Source organism: Trachurus trachurus (genome assembly GCF_905171665.1).
Source record: "Trachurus trachurus genome assembly, chromosome: 9".
NCBI lineage: Eukaryota > Metazoa > Chordata > Actinopteri > Carangiformes > Carangidae > Trachurus > Trachurus trachurus.
Window position 1 is genome coordinate 34,534,723 of NC_139895.1, and position 12,493 is coordinate 34,547,215.

The 12,493-nt window shown below is 44.0% G+C and overlaps 1 protein-coding gene across 1 annotated transcript in view; it reads right to left on the minus strand.

The window, feature by feature from the left end:
* bicdl1 (BICD family like cargo adaptor 1) overlaps positions 1–10,632 on the minus strand; it is a gene marked incomplete at both ends in the record, with an annotated part of 28,628 nt that extends 17,996 nt beyond the window's left edge. The window contains 3 exon segments of the mRNA XM_083978429.1: positions 360–476; positions 8,744–8,959; positions 10,240–10,632. Coding sequence (XP_083834555.1) covers positions 360–476; positions 8,744–8,959; positions 10,240–10,632 — 726 coding nt within the window.
* Positions 10,633–12,493: the final 1,861 nt, after the last annotated feature.

A 12,493-nucleotide genomic window follows, 5' to 3' on the forward strand; every position in this document is an offset into this window, starting at 1 on the left:
GTAAAGATAAAGATCAGAGAGGAGAAGATAAAGTTTAAGAGAAAGTACCCGCACAGAAGAAACAGTTCCAGCAGCATGGCAGGTGAAAGCTGAAGACTGTCCTCTGAAAAATGGGACTGTTTTTCCTTTAATGGGATTTTCACTCAGTATCACCAGAAACTCCAACTTCAAAGTGAGTCTACGTAACTTTTGCCAAACAGAAGTCAGTGTGACCGATGAGTTGGTAATCCCAGGATAATTGCACAGGGGGGTAAAATCCCTATCTGCTGTCACCTGCAGGCTCCTTACTGAGGCTAACAAACTATTTATTTTTGCAAACAGAAATGAGTAATAATAATAATGGAAAAATGAAAGCTCACCTCCGCCTGTAGAGTCTCCAGTCGTGTCATGTGCTGGCTCGTGGACATACTCTTCTCCCTGAAGTCATCCCGTAATGAATGGACCTGAGTGGACAGCTGCTTCTCCACCTCTGCAGCCTGGACACACACAGACGGACAGAGAACAGAATACAAAGTGAGCCAAAGTTTTGCCTTAAATGAGTCTGCTCATGCTTTAGATATACCCCTCCGATTTAGCACTACTCTGCTGTAACGCTGTCAGATTCACAGGAGAACGTAGGAAAATCGATGCAGCTTATTCCGTATTCTCCTTCTTGCCTGGCACCTACAGTACAGTACCTACATTACACAGCTGGAGAGTTACCGGTAGGTGTTTTTTATCAGTAGCAGCTAAAGCAGCTGGGAGCCACTCTGAGCAGCAGGGAGCCACAAAGCTCTGCTAAGTTCACATCTTTTCCTGCACCCACAGTCTCAGATTGTTTTCATCTTCAAACTGCCGCCACAACCAAAGCTGACTGAAGTGACATCACTTGAGGTGACATCACACAGCTCCTGTAAGAGCCATTTCGGCATTTATTTTGGTGGGTTAAAGGAAATGGTATTTTTTACACCACCACGGATCAGCCACCGTGACTTTCTTTTATTTGGGTTTGCAAAGAGAAGGGAACCACAGCTCCCATACAACTTTTTTTCACATGCAGCACATGCAGAGGACCTGTAAACCAATTTGTGTAGAATCGGTGGACTTCCCCTTTAATTGTTGTTGTTGGTGGTGATGTTGACACAACAACACATTGTTAAAGCGCCACTTTAACTGCTCAGTTAGATTAGAAACATTGCTCTGCAGCTCTTCAGTCTATGTTCGCTTACTAAGATACTGAGGTGACTCATTCACTGGAGTCTGATGGGAAAGTGTACACACACACACACACACACACAAACACACACACACACACATGAAGAAGTGTGCAAAACAATAAGCTCAGTGTAACTGATGTGTTGCTCCCCAGTCTCTTCCTGGAAATGGAGCATTCGATGGTCGTTTCTCTGAAAAGCACACTTTCACCTAAATGTCACGGCCCTTTTGGAAAGCATTAAATAGACCACTGCAGTGTGTGTGTGTGTGTGTGTGTGTGTGTGTGTGTGTGTGTGTGTGTGTGTGTGTGTGTGTGTGTGTGTGTGTGTAATCCAGCACAGCAGCACACTAAAGCTTATTGGACAGGTGGGATCAGACTACACAGTGTTGGTCTTCATTAGCATAGAGCTGCTCTCCGGAAGCTACTGTTCGCATTATCATCACTGCCATGGCAACAGTAAAAACCTAAAAATGACTCATTTTTTATAGTGCACTGAGGAGAATAAACACGGCCTATATAAGTATGTGAGTGTGTGTATATATATATCACCAAAAATCCATTAACCAAGTACATGTTCAGGTCAAGTTACTGTATATTTTGTCTTTTCATCTCTCAGAGTGGAAATGAATTGAAGTCATGGCATCACTATGAACTTCAGCCTGTAGGTGGCACTACACACTGCAGCAGCTTCCCAGGATGCTCACAGAGGGATGAGAAGAGTCTCAACAACCAGTTGTGTAGAAAACATTAGTTTACTTCAGTTCACTTGTGTCCTCAGGTAACACTTGGTTATTGTGTGTGTGTGTGTGTGTGTGTGTGTGTGTGTGTGTGTGTGTGTGTGTGTGTGTGTGTGTGTGTGTGTGTGTGTGTGTGTGTGTGTGTGTGTGTGTGTGTGTGTGTGTGTGTGTGTGTGTGTGTGTGTGTGTGTGTGTGTGTGTGTGTGTGTGTGCCAGTGCTGTTCTGGGAGTCTCTGGAAAGGACAAGCTGCCAGGAAGACTCTGCCTCAGCTGCACGGCTCCGAGGCTCTGAACGGTAACTAACACGATGACGGAGGCACTGTAACTACTCCTGAGTTTTACAGTGGCTTGTTAAAAAAAACTATGAGCATGTCAGAACAAGTTATGCATTTCCACATTTTCTCCTCACATTAAAGGTTTATACTACAAGTTATCTGCACAGTTTTTTTGTGTGTTTTTTTAAATTACAATAAATTAATGAATCATCCTCCTCCCAGTGTTATTACAAAGAGGACTGAGATTCAGGTATCATCAATTCCAGATGGGAAATCCTCGCAATAACAAAAATTTGGGATGAAGTTTCAATATGGTTTGTTGTGTTGTATGTTTTTGTTTTGTGCCTGTTGTTGATTTCCTTTTTTGGTTGTTGTAGAGTGATTTTTTTTTTTCTTTTCGATTTTTTGTTGGTTTTTTTGTTGGTTTTTGTTTGTATTTTGTCCGTCCCTATGTTTTTGTGATGTTGATTGGTTTTTATGTTACTGCCACCTGATTGTTGTCTTTTTTTCTTTTTTAAAATGAGAAAAGAGAGAAAAAAAAGAAAGAAAATAAATTAACGAGAAAGAAAGAAAGAAAGAAAGAAGAAGAAAAAAAAGGTCCCCATTAGGAGGGGTGGTGGTGGGGTTAATTAAAAAAAATAAATAAATTCCAGAAACACTAAAAAGATATGACAATATAGTAAAAAAAAAAAAAATGTTTCCCTATACACACCATGTAACAACAAGAATGTTACAAAGTCAAAAAGAGTAAGTGAAGCTGTCAATCACTGTGGATAGATGACGGAATTATACTGGATGGATATGGAGAAGATCCATGTGTTCGCTGACACTAAAAAACAGGTTTAACAGATGAGGGCAGAGCGTCACTGCTGAATGACTCACACCACACAACATGAGAAATGTATTTGCTCTCAAGACCTGATGGCATAATATGGTCTGGAAAGTCATGTTTTCTTTACCCATACTCATATAGCTCAGGTCTCAGCCTTTTACCAAGCCTTCATAGCCATTTTGTCTTGTCTGCTGGTTTGGGTGAGTAGAGGCTGAATTACACTGTGAGAATGTGCAGTAAAGTTTCTGGGATTGAGTTGGAAGAACTTTTACTTTTATAAAGAGCCAGAGCCACAAAGAAAGCACATTGGCCATTGTGGCTGACTGCACTCTCCCTCTCTCTACAGAGTCTAAGCTGTTGCATTCTGGTCCCAGATATATGGGGATGATAAAGTTCACCTACCTACCAACTACAGTTTGACATACTGAAGGACTTAACCTCGTTGCTGTGCTATGAGCTAATGCCTCTGAACCAAACCAGTGGGCATTCAGCTAATGTGTCCACGTCCAGATGTGGACAGCTGCACGACGCTGTGACTTCTCTGTGTAGGAAACAGATGTGCGGCCAGTGGAGGTCAGCGTGGTGACGGGTCACAGCGGAGACGGCACATTTGACCCACTGGCCCCGACAAGCTGACACACTGAGATCACATGAAAAAAAAAAAAAGAGGGAGAGAGATGACTGCAGACTGTCGGATTTGCAGATTATCATCTGCGCATAAATTGCTCAGATATCCCAGATCAAGCATGATGAGCACACCAGGACGAACAGGAGCAAACCAAACAGAGAAAGAAGACGTGTCCCTTCACAGCCCCCGACCTGACATTTACCTGAGCGGATACACTCTGTCCAGGAGGAGCAGGAGGACGGAAAGCAGTAAAAGCAGAAATCACTTCTGCTGATTCACTTGCAGTGTTTGCAGAGCTTGTGACTGCAGGTGGACTGTGGGTCTTCGGTGGCAAAACCTATATATACTATAGCATCGAACTATCTGTACCCAAGTGCCATTCTGGAGAGCACATTCCCATGGTAACAACACATGGAGTTACAATTTGCATGTCACTCGGGTAGTCATAGCAACCGGGGGAGAAGGATAGGATTGGTGGAGCTGCGACTTGTGGTCTCAGTGCTTCTGGTATTTTCCTTAGTCACTTTCATAGAGCGCTGCCGCGTCTAGACTCGGGGAGGGAGGGAGAGAGGGTGGGAGGGAGGGTGGGAGGGAGGGTGGGCAATCCCACTTTTCAAATGGTTGCATAACAAATCCTCAGTTTGACAATGCGTACCAATCACACAGGGCTGCACACGCCACCGAGAGCAACGGCTCCGGTACCGTGGGCTGACGGGAGGCAGACGTCCTGTGCTCCGGTGACTTGCATGTGAGCAAAGATCACGGCTGGATGGATGCCCGGGGACTGGAGGTTGTAAAAGGAGGAGGGAAACTGAATCCGGTGCAGAGTGTGATCTGGATACACACTAAGGCCACAAGCAACATTAGATGCCAGATTTTTTGTTGTTTTTTTTGCTTTTGTCATTCAAAAATACTCACATTACCCCCTTTATGTCAAACTGCTGTATACGGCAAGTCCAAAAATTGTGAATTGTTCCTTCTCTATGGCTTCAAATAAACAACCTTGATGAGTCACTGGAGGCTGCTGTCAAATTTTAATTAAGTAAATCCTACAGATTGAGGGGAGTAGAATTGGCCATAAAGCATGTAGACGCTTATGCTGGAGTCAGTGCATCTCCAGCCCTCTCTGAGCATGTGTGATAATGTAATTAGAATAAGGCCCCTTTCCTGCTCGTTCACCCTGATCAGATTAGGCCTGAGGAGCCTGGCTGTCGTCACGCTCAAAATCCACACAGACCGGCACACGCCTCCTAGGCTCAACTCCTGGATCAATTGCACCTATTTTTCCCACTAGGTGTATGAAATATAGCGTTAGGTTTTTATCTATAATGATGGGAAATTCACTCAAACAAGCCCAGAAGAGACTCTCACACCCACACATAGAGAAATAACCACAGGGGGTATATGTGTCAGCCCAGGAAAAGATTTGAGGACAGAGCTGGAGATTACATTTTTAGATCTGCTTTGCCCAAATTTCGAAGTTACCTGCTGTTATTAATTAAGCAGAGTATAGAGTGGAGTTGTTTTGGTTTTGGGCTGAATGCATATGGCAAGGCTATTAGCCAAGGATTATAGCCTAATCCCCTCAGCGCTGCATCTTACCCCATGACTTACATCACTTCCCATGGAGTGCCCTGCCTTCTCAAGGTCGTCCTCCTGCAGCCAACTGAAGGCTCTTTAAGAACAGATTCCTGGGTTGTCAGGAGGGGGGTGTAGTGTTTTTATTCATCTCATCTCTGCCTGAAAGGTTTGACTTAGAAATTATGTGGTTGGATTTCTATGTGTGTAGCTGCAATCTGAAAAGTGTTTTAGTTTTGTATGGACAAAAAATGACTGGCTCAACTTAATCAATACATGGATAAATCAATAGCAAGAATTTGGAGAAAAAAAACAACAACATTTAATTTAATAAAATCGATAAAGGTACATTTAATATAAAGAAGGTGAATCAATAATGATAATTAGTAATGATTGATTCTTTGGTGAAGAAATCAGTGTCTATCTATAAATATCATTCAATATGTATCAATGATATATTTTCCTTGTAAATGTTGGGAAATAATTTACATTTAAGAAATTTGATTACTTATTGATGTCCTGATTAACTACTAACTACAAACATTTATTTCAGATGTATGTTGTTATGTTTTGTTCTCCATTTCTTTAATCATTTATTCATTATAATTTCAAGTAATTGATATGTATTTATTCATTGTCTATAGTGTTGTAATGGTAGCCACAAACTGGCTTCATTTTTAATCTGCACCTCTTGTTTGTGTGTTACTGTTAGCTAGAGGCAGTGGATGTTGTTGTTCTGTTAATTAGGAGACTGGTGCTCAATTGATTTGTCTATTGTCCAGTCACCGCTCTCTGAAATGTGATGTCCAGCTGGCACTCTAAAGGACCGCAATGACAAGCACATAATCAGGTGTAGGAGGACAAAGGGACGTGTCCTGGTCCATAGTTTTTTGATGGAGCTTCCAGGAGGACACATGCAGACCAATTTAGATCATAAAAAGAAGTTCCATATGAAGAGTTAACATTCAGAGTTATCCTCCATTCAAAGATATCCGCAGATCTCCAGCTCACTACTGGTCTTAGTCAGAGCTGTAAACAGTTAAGGTTACTTAGTCACAGCCCATTTCTTAGTAATGAGTCCAGACAGAGGGAGAAATGAAAGTAAGAGAGAAAAAATGGTAAAATTAGAGAGAGAGAGAGGGAGAGAGATAGGCAGAGCACTGTGGCTGACCTCATTTATTCTATTACCCAGCAGGTCTCCCTCTGTCCTGCCCAACGCTCTGAATCATGAGATCTGGATCGATGGAGTCAATTAGGTCTCATGAATTTCACTGAGTCACAAAGACCACAAGATACGCTGCCCCCCCCCCCAAAAAAAAACACAATACAAACCACTTCCACTGAATATCTATAGATTCCCACATCCAGGTTTTTCAATTCAATCAAATGCAGTTTAATTATGCTAAGTGCCTGCTTTTGCAGCATATCCATCGCAACTGACCCGTCCAAACCAAGTCCTTGATTGCAATGTGATGACGGTGTCGGGGCACAATATAGTTGGAGGCTAATTTCAGCAGATCACGACAACAAGCAGAGCTCTCTCTCTCTGTACGGCTGTGAGCTGGAGGTTCATATCGGCCACATGGAGCCTTCTACCCCCCTGAGCATCATTTGCCTGGCAGCAGGTCCGACCTTCTCCCAGGGGGGAGGAGACAAGAACACACAAGAGCGAGCGAGCGTTGCCATAGCAGTGCTGATGGAGGTGATCATCAAAACACCTGTATGGGCTTGTCAACCTTTTTTTTATATACAGCTCTGGGCATCTTGAGATGTTGTCTCTGCCACCAATGCCAGTCTAGCTGGCAGCTGATGCATTAAAGCCCTTAAAGGGATAGTTCATAATTTTTGGCAAATTGCCATAACCCCTATAGTTTTAGGAGTAGGTTTGTTACCTTTAATTGTCGGTGCAAGCTGTTTTCAGAGTGGCGGAGCAGAGCCGCAAGCTGCTCAGAGCTGCACTACGGAGGCTGATGGGATTTCTTGGTTTCCCCCATCAAACTCATCAAATACACAATCCAACAACTCCAAAACGCTCTGGTGGACAAGTTGTGACCTGCACATTCACCACCACCACCATGTTTTTGAGGTAAATTCATGCAAAACAGCTGATGCACTTGGGGGCAGTTTTTCGGCAAGCAGTCTCTGCATTTGCCCCGAAAACAACTCATAATGTTCCGTTATTATCTCATAGCGTGGTGAATGTGCAGGTCACAACGTGTCCACAAGAGTGTTTTGGAGTTGTTGGATTGTGTATTTGATGAGTTTGATGAGGGAAACCAAGAAATCCCATTAGCCTCCGTAGCGTAGCTCTGAGCAGCTCGCGGCTCTGCTCCGTCGTTCTAAAAATAGCTTGCACCTACAATTAAAGGTAACGAACCTACTCCTAAAACTATAGGGGTTATGGCAATGGGCCAATTTGCCAAAATGTTGAACTCTCCCTTTAAGTTGATATAATGGTCTTACAGGTGTTTAGACTATATATCCCTCGGACAGGACTAGGTAGCATGACGTAATCCTGTTGCTGGTGAAATGCAAGCTCAGCCTTAACAACTGTTAGCATGACACAGGGTTTAGGAAATATGCTGATCAATTATTCTGTATAGTCGCCTTGGCAAATCATACTTTTATCGATGTGGGTATGAAGTGGGCAAACACACAAGACTGCTGCTTCATTCGATACAGTAATGATATTAGGTATGGATACGCTGTATGGATAAAGTGTCCCTGTTTTTGGTGCAGATTGAGCAACTGAAGTATTTGAGCTCCTTAGCAGGGGATTAATCAGCCGGAGCTACAAATGCTAGCACTCTCGGCTCCATCAATCTGCATCTACTGCCAATCTCAGTTTGCCCTGATGTGTGTACGGTACATCAGGTCAGCAGGAACACAGCGTCTGGTCCTCATGTCAACCCTGAGTGCTGCTATAGGCATTTCTCTCATCTATCTATCCACCTGTCTATTCCTCCACCTCTATCTCATATCAGACCGTTCCTGCTCGGCCAGTCGTGATGACTGCACTCAAATTACCTGTCAATAGGCATAGTGCTATTGCATAAGTGTGCAGTCCAATCACTTTGAATTATTCACCGTAACACCCGGAAGCTCCGCTTTTATATTGATGAGTTGGCATAATTCAGGTGAAGTTAGAGAGAGAGCGGCTGAATGGAGGTAGACTCCTGCCCTGTGGGATGATGAATCTTTACTTGGCTGAGCACCTTGTGTCATGTCAGCCAGGCAGACTTGAATTGGTCTGAGTGGCCTTCAGGCCAGGCCGGGGACGGATCCATACAATATACACAAAGAACGCATGCACACACACAGTAGAATTTCCTTTAGAGGTTTCTTTTCTTGGTAGGGTGTTAAAACAGCATTAGGACCATGTGATACACTGGCTCAAAGCCCTGGCTAATTAACTTCTCCATGCAGATCGACCCGGTCCATCTGAAGAAGGACATGTGAAGCACACAATACACACACACACACACGGACGCAGCTCACCCTACTGAGTTGCTCCAGCAGTCTGTGGTTCTGTTCGGAGAGCTCACTGATGGCCTTGGTTTTGTCCCTGTCAGCCTCCCTCAGCTGGACCTGGTGGCGCTCCAGCTCGCCCTGCAGCTGCTGGACGTCCGTCTCCAGCTCGGCCACGCGGCCCTCCCATTCCCCCTCTCGACTCTCCAGGCGCCGCCGCAACTCATGCTTCTCCTGCTCCAAGTGCTGCATGCGAATGAGGGGAGAGAGGGTGATATTGGTTAAACCTTGACTTGCTCGGGTTTTGTGGACAACGCTGCCCTGATTCTTAAGTATCCAGGGAAAGCAGGGATTGTGGGACAAAGTCAGATGCTCCGCACGGACACTGGTGCTTCAGCAGACTGGGAAAGTTGCTCTCTTATGCTCACTGAATGTAAAGATTGATTCTCTTACTTGTGATTTTTTTTTATGACAATAAAGTTTCAAGGTTTCAAAATGTCCTTCATGCATAACTCACATTCTTTCTCATTCTGTGCTGTAGCTGCGAACGTAGCACTCACATGGAAACAACAGATAAAGTTTAAAGACTATTCGACCACACATCAGAACCTGTGTAAAAAAAAGTGCTAAAGAGTGAGTGAACCTGAACCTGAACTGAAACCAAAACTGAATATGATGGGATGTAATTCGGGGATTTCAACCTGAAACAGTCTCTTGTGCCCCTGGCTCCTGGAGTGACAGTTCAGATAAAACAATGCTTCTTTCTATTCTCTAGATGGTAGTGAACGGTGAACAGATGCACTGCAGCACTAACGACTGCCAGAGTTTGGATGGGGAGCTGATATTATGGCTAAGACCAAGGCTGAAGCAGCTGGCATCTGTGTGGCCACTGTTTTCATCTCTGGGTATGAGGCCAAACCGAAGGAGGGATCAAAGAAATTCAAAACAAGACCACAAAACAACATCATCGGGAACTTGAACGACATTAATATCAAAAGGAGTTTGATTGGAGGAGGCAGCTTATTTCTCTGAGCTGCAACGTGGGGGATGAATATGGATCAAAGAGCTGAACAGATGTACAGTAGATACAGTAGGCCGTGGACAGCCACAGGATTAGTCCTTGTAGTTTCTCACGCCACGTGTTGGTTTGTGTGAGGGTTTTTTTTGTTGTTGAAAACAACAAAAACAACAGCTTAACTGAGCAGCCTCCACTGTAAACATGATGTGTGAGATAAATCACAGACTGAGCTACAGCTTTTGTCAGCCTGGCTGTTGGTCACTGAGTCTTTATCTTCAATCTCTAAATAACTAGTTCCCATGTTCTTATGGCATATGTTACTATAATAAGTAATCACGCTACATGAAGCCCCTCTCTGTCACAGCCTGAACGTGAAGCTCTACAGTTTGTTTACATGGCGAAGGCCTAAACTTGGATACAGGATTATGGCGTTTGACAAACCAGAAAGAGGCTTATGGCAGGCAGCATTAAAACTTAAGCAAAAATATAATTTCCTTCAAAGGTTTACCTCTAATTTCTCGTTGAGATCTTTGTGCATTTTCTCATATTGCTTGGTCAAGTCTTGGTTTCTCTCCAGCAGCGCTTTGCCAAGTTTAGCAGCTAAAACCAAGTCTTTTTCCTTTTGACGGAAGAGCGACAGTAAGTCTGCGTTATGCCCCACCGCAGGCGTTTCTAGGTCCGACAGCTCCTCCTCGCCGTCCCGCTCCCCGGTGAGCATGGCCAGCTCTTCCTCCAAGGCCATACCGAGGCCTCCGGAGCCGGCGTGCCGCATCGGATGACCCTGAAACCCGCCCGGCTCCTGGGCGCCGGGACTCGCCCGGGACTCCATGCAGTCGCTGTCCAGCTCCAGTGGTGCTGAAACCACAGCAGACGTCTGCAGGTCTAGGCAGAAAGCGGACATCGCCGCCCGGCGGAGGAGAAGCCAACAGATGAGAGTCGACTGGTTTCACTCCGGATGAACCCACCCTGCTCTGACTGGGTTGGGCTGACCGGACCGGCTTATTATCGACAATCCGTCCATCATTCTCCAAATTCAGAGCTGGATCCAGTTATGCCAACTGCTCTCTTCCCAGTTCCCTCACGTCCCTCTCTCCTTGTAAACCTACCCAGTTGCGACTCTGATTCAATCCCAGCAAACACCGCCTCGTCCGCAGCTCACTGACTGTCTGTTATTCGAGACGCAAAATGTTCTTATCCCGGTATAAACCTCCTCGATGAGCTCTGCGCTGCGGTCGGTCGGTCAGGGTCCACGCCGTCCCGGGGTCCTGAGTCCCCCATAATGATTGGCCTTTTTTACACCGGAGGCATTTGCCAGTCAAACAGATGAGCGCGATCCCGATGCCTTCTCAACCTCTTTCCCTTCTTGAATGCGCGTTCCCGCCACGGTAGTGACGCCAGCTGCGATCTGTTACAACCGACCAGCTCATTGGCTGAAAACGATAGCGCCATATTTTGGTGGTTCACATCTGTGACAGCCAGTACATGAGCACGTGAAGAGATAAAATAAGAGCAGCTGCTCCCTCAGAGGCTGTCGGTACACACGGTCAAACTGGAACAACACTGATGTTTTTTTGTTTTTTTAAAACCTAATGAAATTATATTTATTACAAACAGGTGCTCAGACACTAACAAAAACGTGGTAATGGGTATAAATGTCACGTTTTGATACATTAACCATATCAAATAATAACATGTCATCATGTTTACATGTTCACATAAAAAAATAGATAGCGTACTTGTTTTCATTGCGACGTTGTCATATTAGAACAGCTGGTAACCCTGACAAATGACCACAGCTGTAAGCTATTGGCTTGATTAAAAAGAGGGAGAGAAAAAAACTTTGCAAAATACAGTTACGCCAGGAAATGTTACCAAGATTGGAGCACACAGTGGTCGGTAATAGCGTTACTACTCGAGAATGACTTTGCTTTTTACTTGTTATAATTAATATTAACTCAATAATGGGCTGTAAACGCAAGTGTTATCACCTGCTAGCTGCAGGTAGGCTAACTTACTGCTGCTGCTGCTGCTGCTGCTGCTACTACTACTACCTGTAGCTACCAATGCTAACACAGTAGCGTTAGCTAGTTTAGCTAAATGTAGCTATGTAGCAACTTGTGGAGAGTTGATATGAAAACTCAGTACGAAGAATTACTGTCAGTCGGAATTATGCCTCTTTTTTTGTACTTAATACAGACCTATGCAAGTACAATTTCCAAGTAGCCAGCAATGTGCTTATCCTTAGGTTATGTTTGAACAACTACGTACAGGAAATAAAAACAGTGAAGCTGTATGCTGTGAAGCTGTAGCTAAGTGTTTGTATAACAATGAAAAGGATCATCCTAAATCAAGAGCCTACATTTATTTTTGATAATGTATCTGATACGTATTCTACTGTAGTTTGTATGACAGTCAAATTAGATTAATTCAGTTCTTTAAAATGTCTAAACAATAATGCCAAGTAAATTATAGCTGTTTGTATCAATGGCAGGTGTATAGATGATTCCATGAAGAAACACTGGCTTCAACAGGCTTCAGCTGTAAGTAATAGCCTATATAATCTTCTCTAACAACATGTCTGTCATGTATTTTAAAGGCATTTCCCCCAAATTGCCTCTGTCTAGAAGGAGGTTGAATCTCCTCCCAGGAAGCTAAATCATGAAATGAACACTGATCAAATTAGCCTTTCTGCAACCTGGACCTGCCTCATAAAAATGGTGAAAGGAAAGGCTATAGATTTAATGTAAATGTAAATCTTTAGT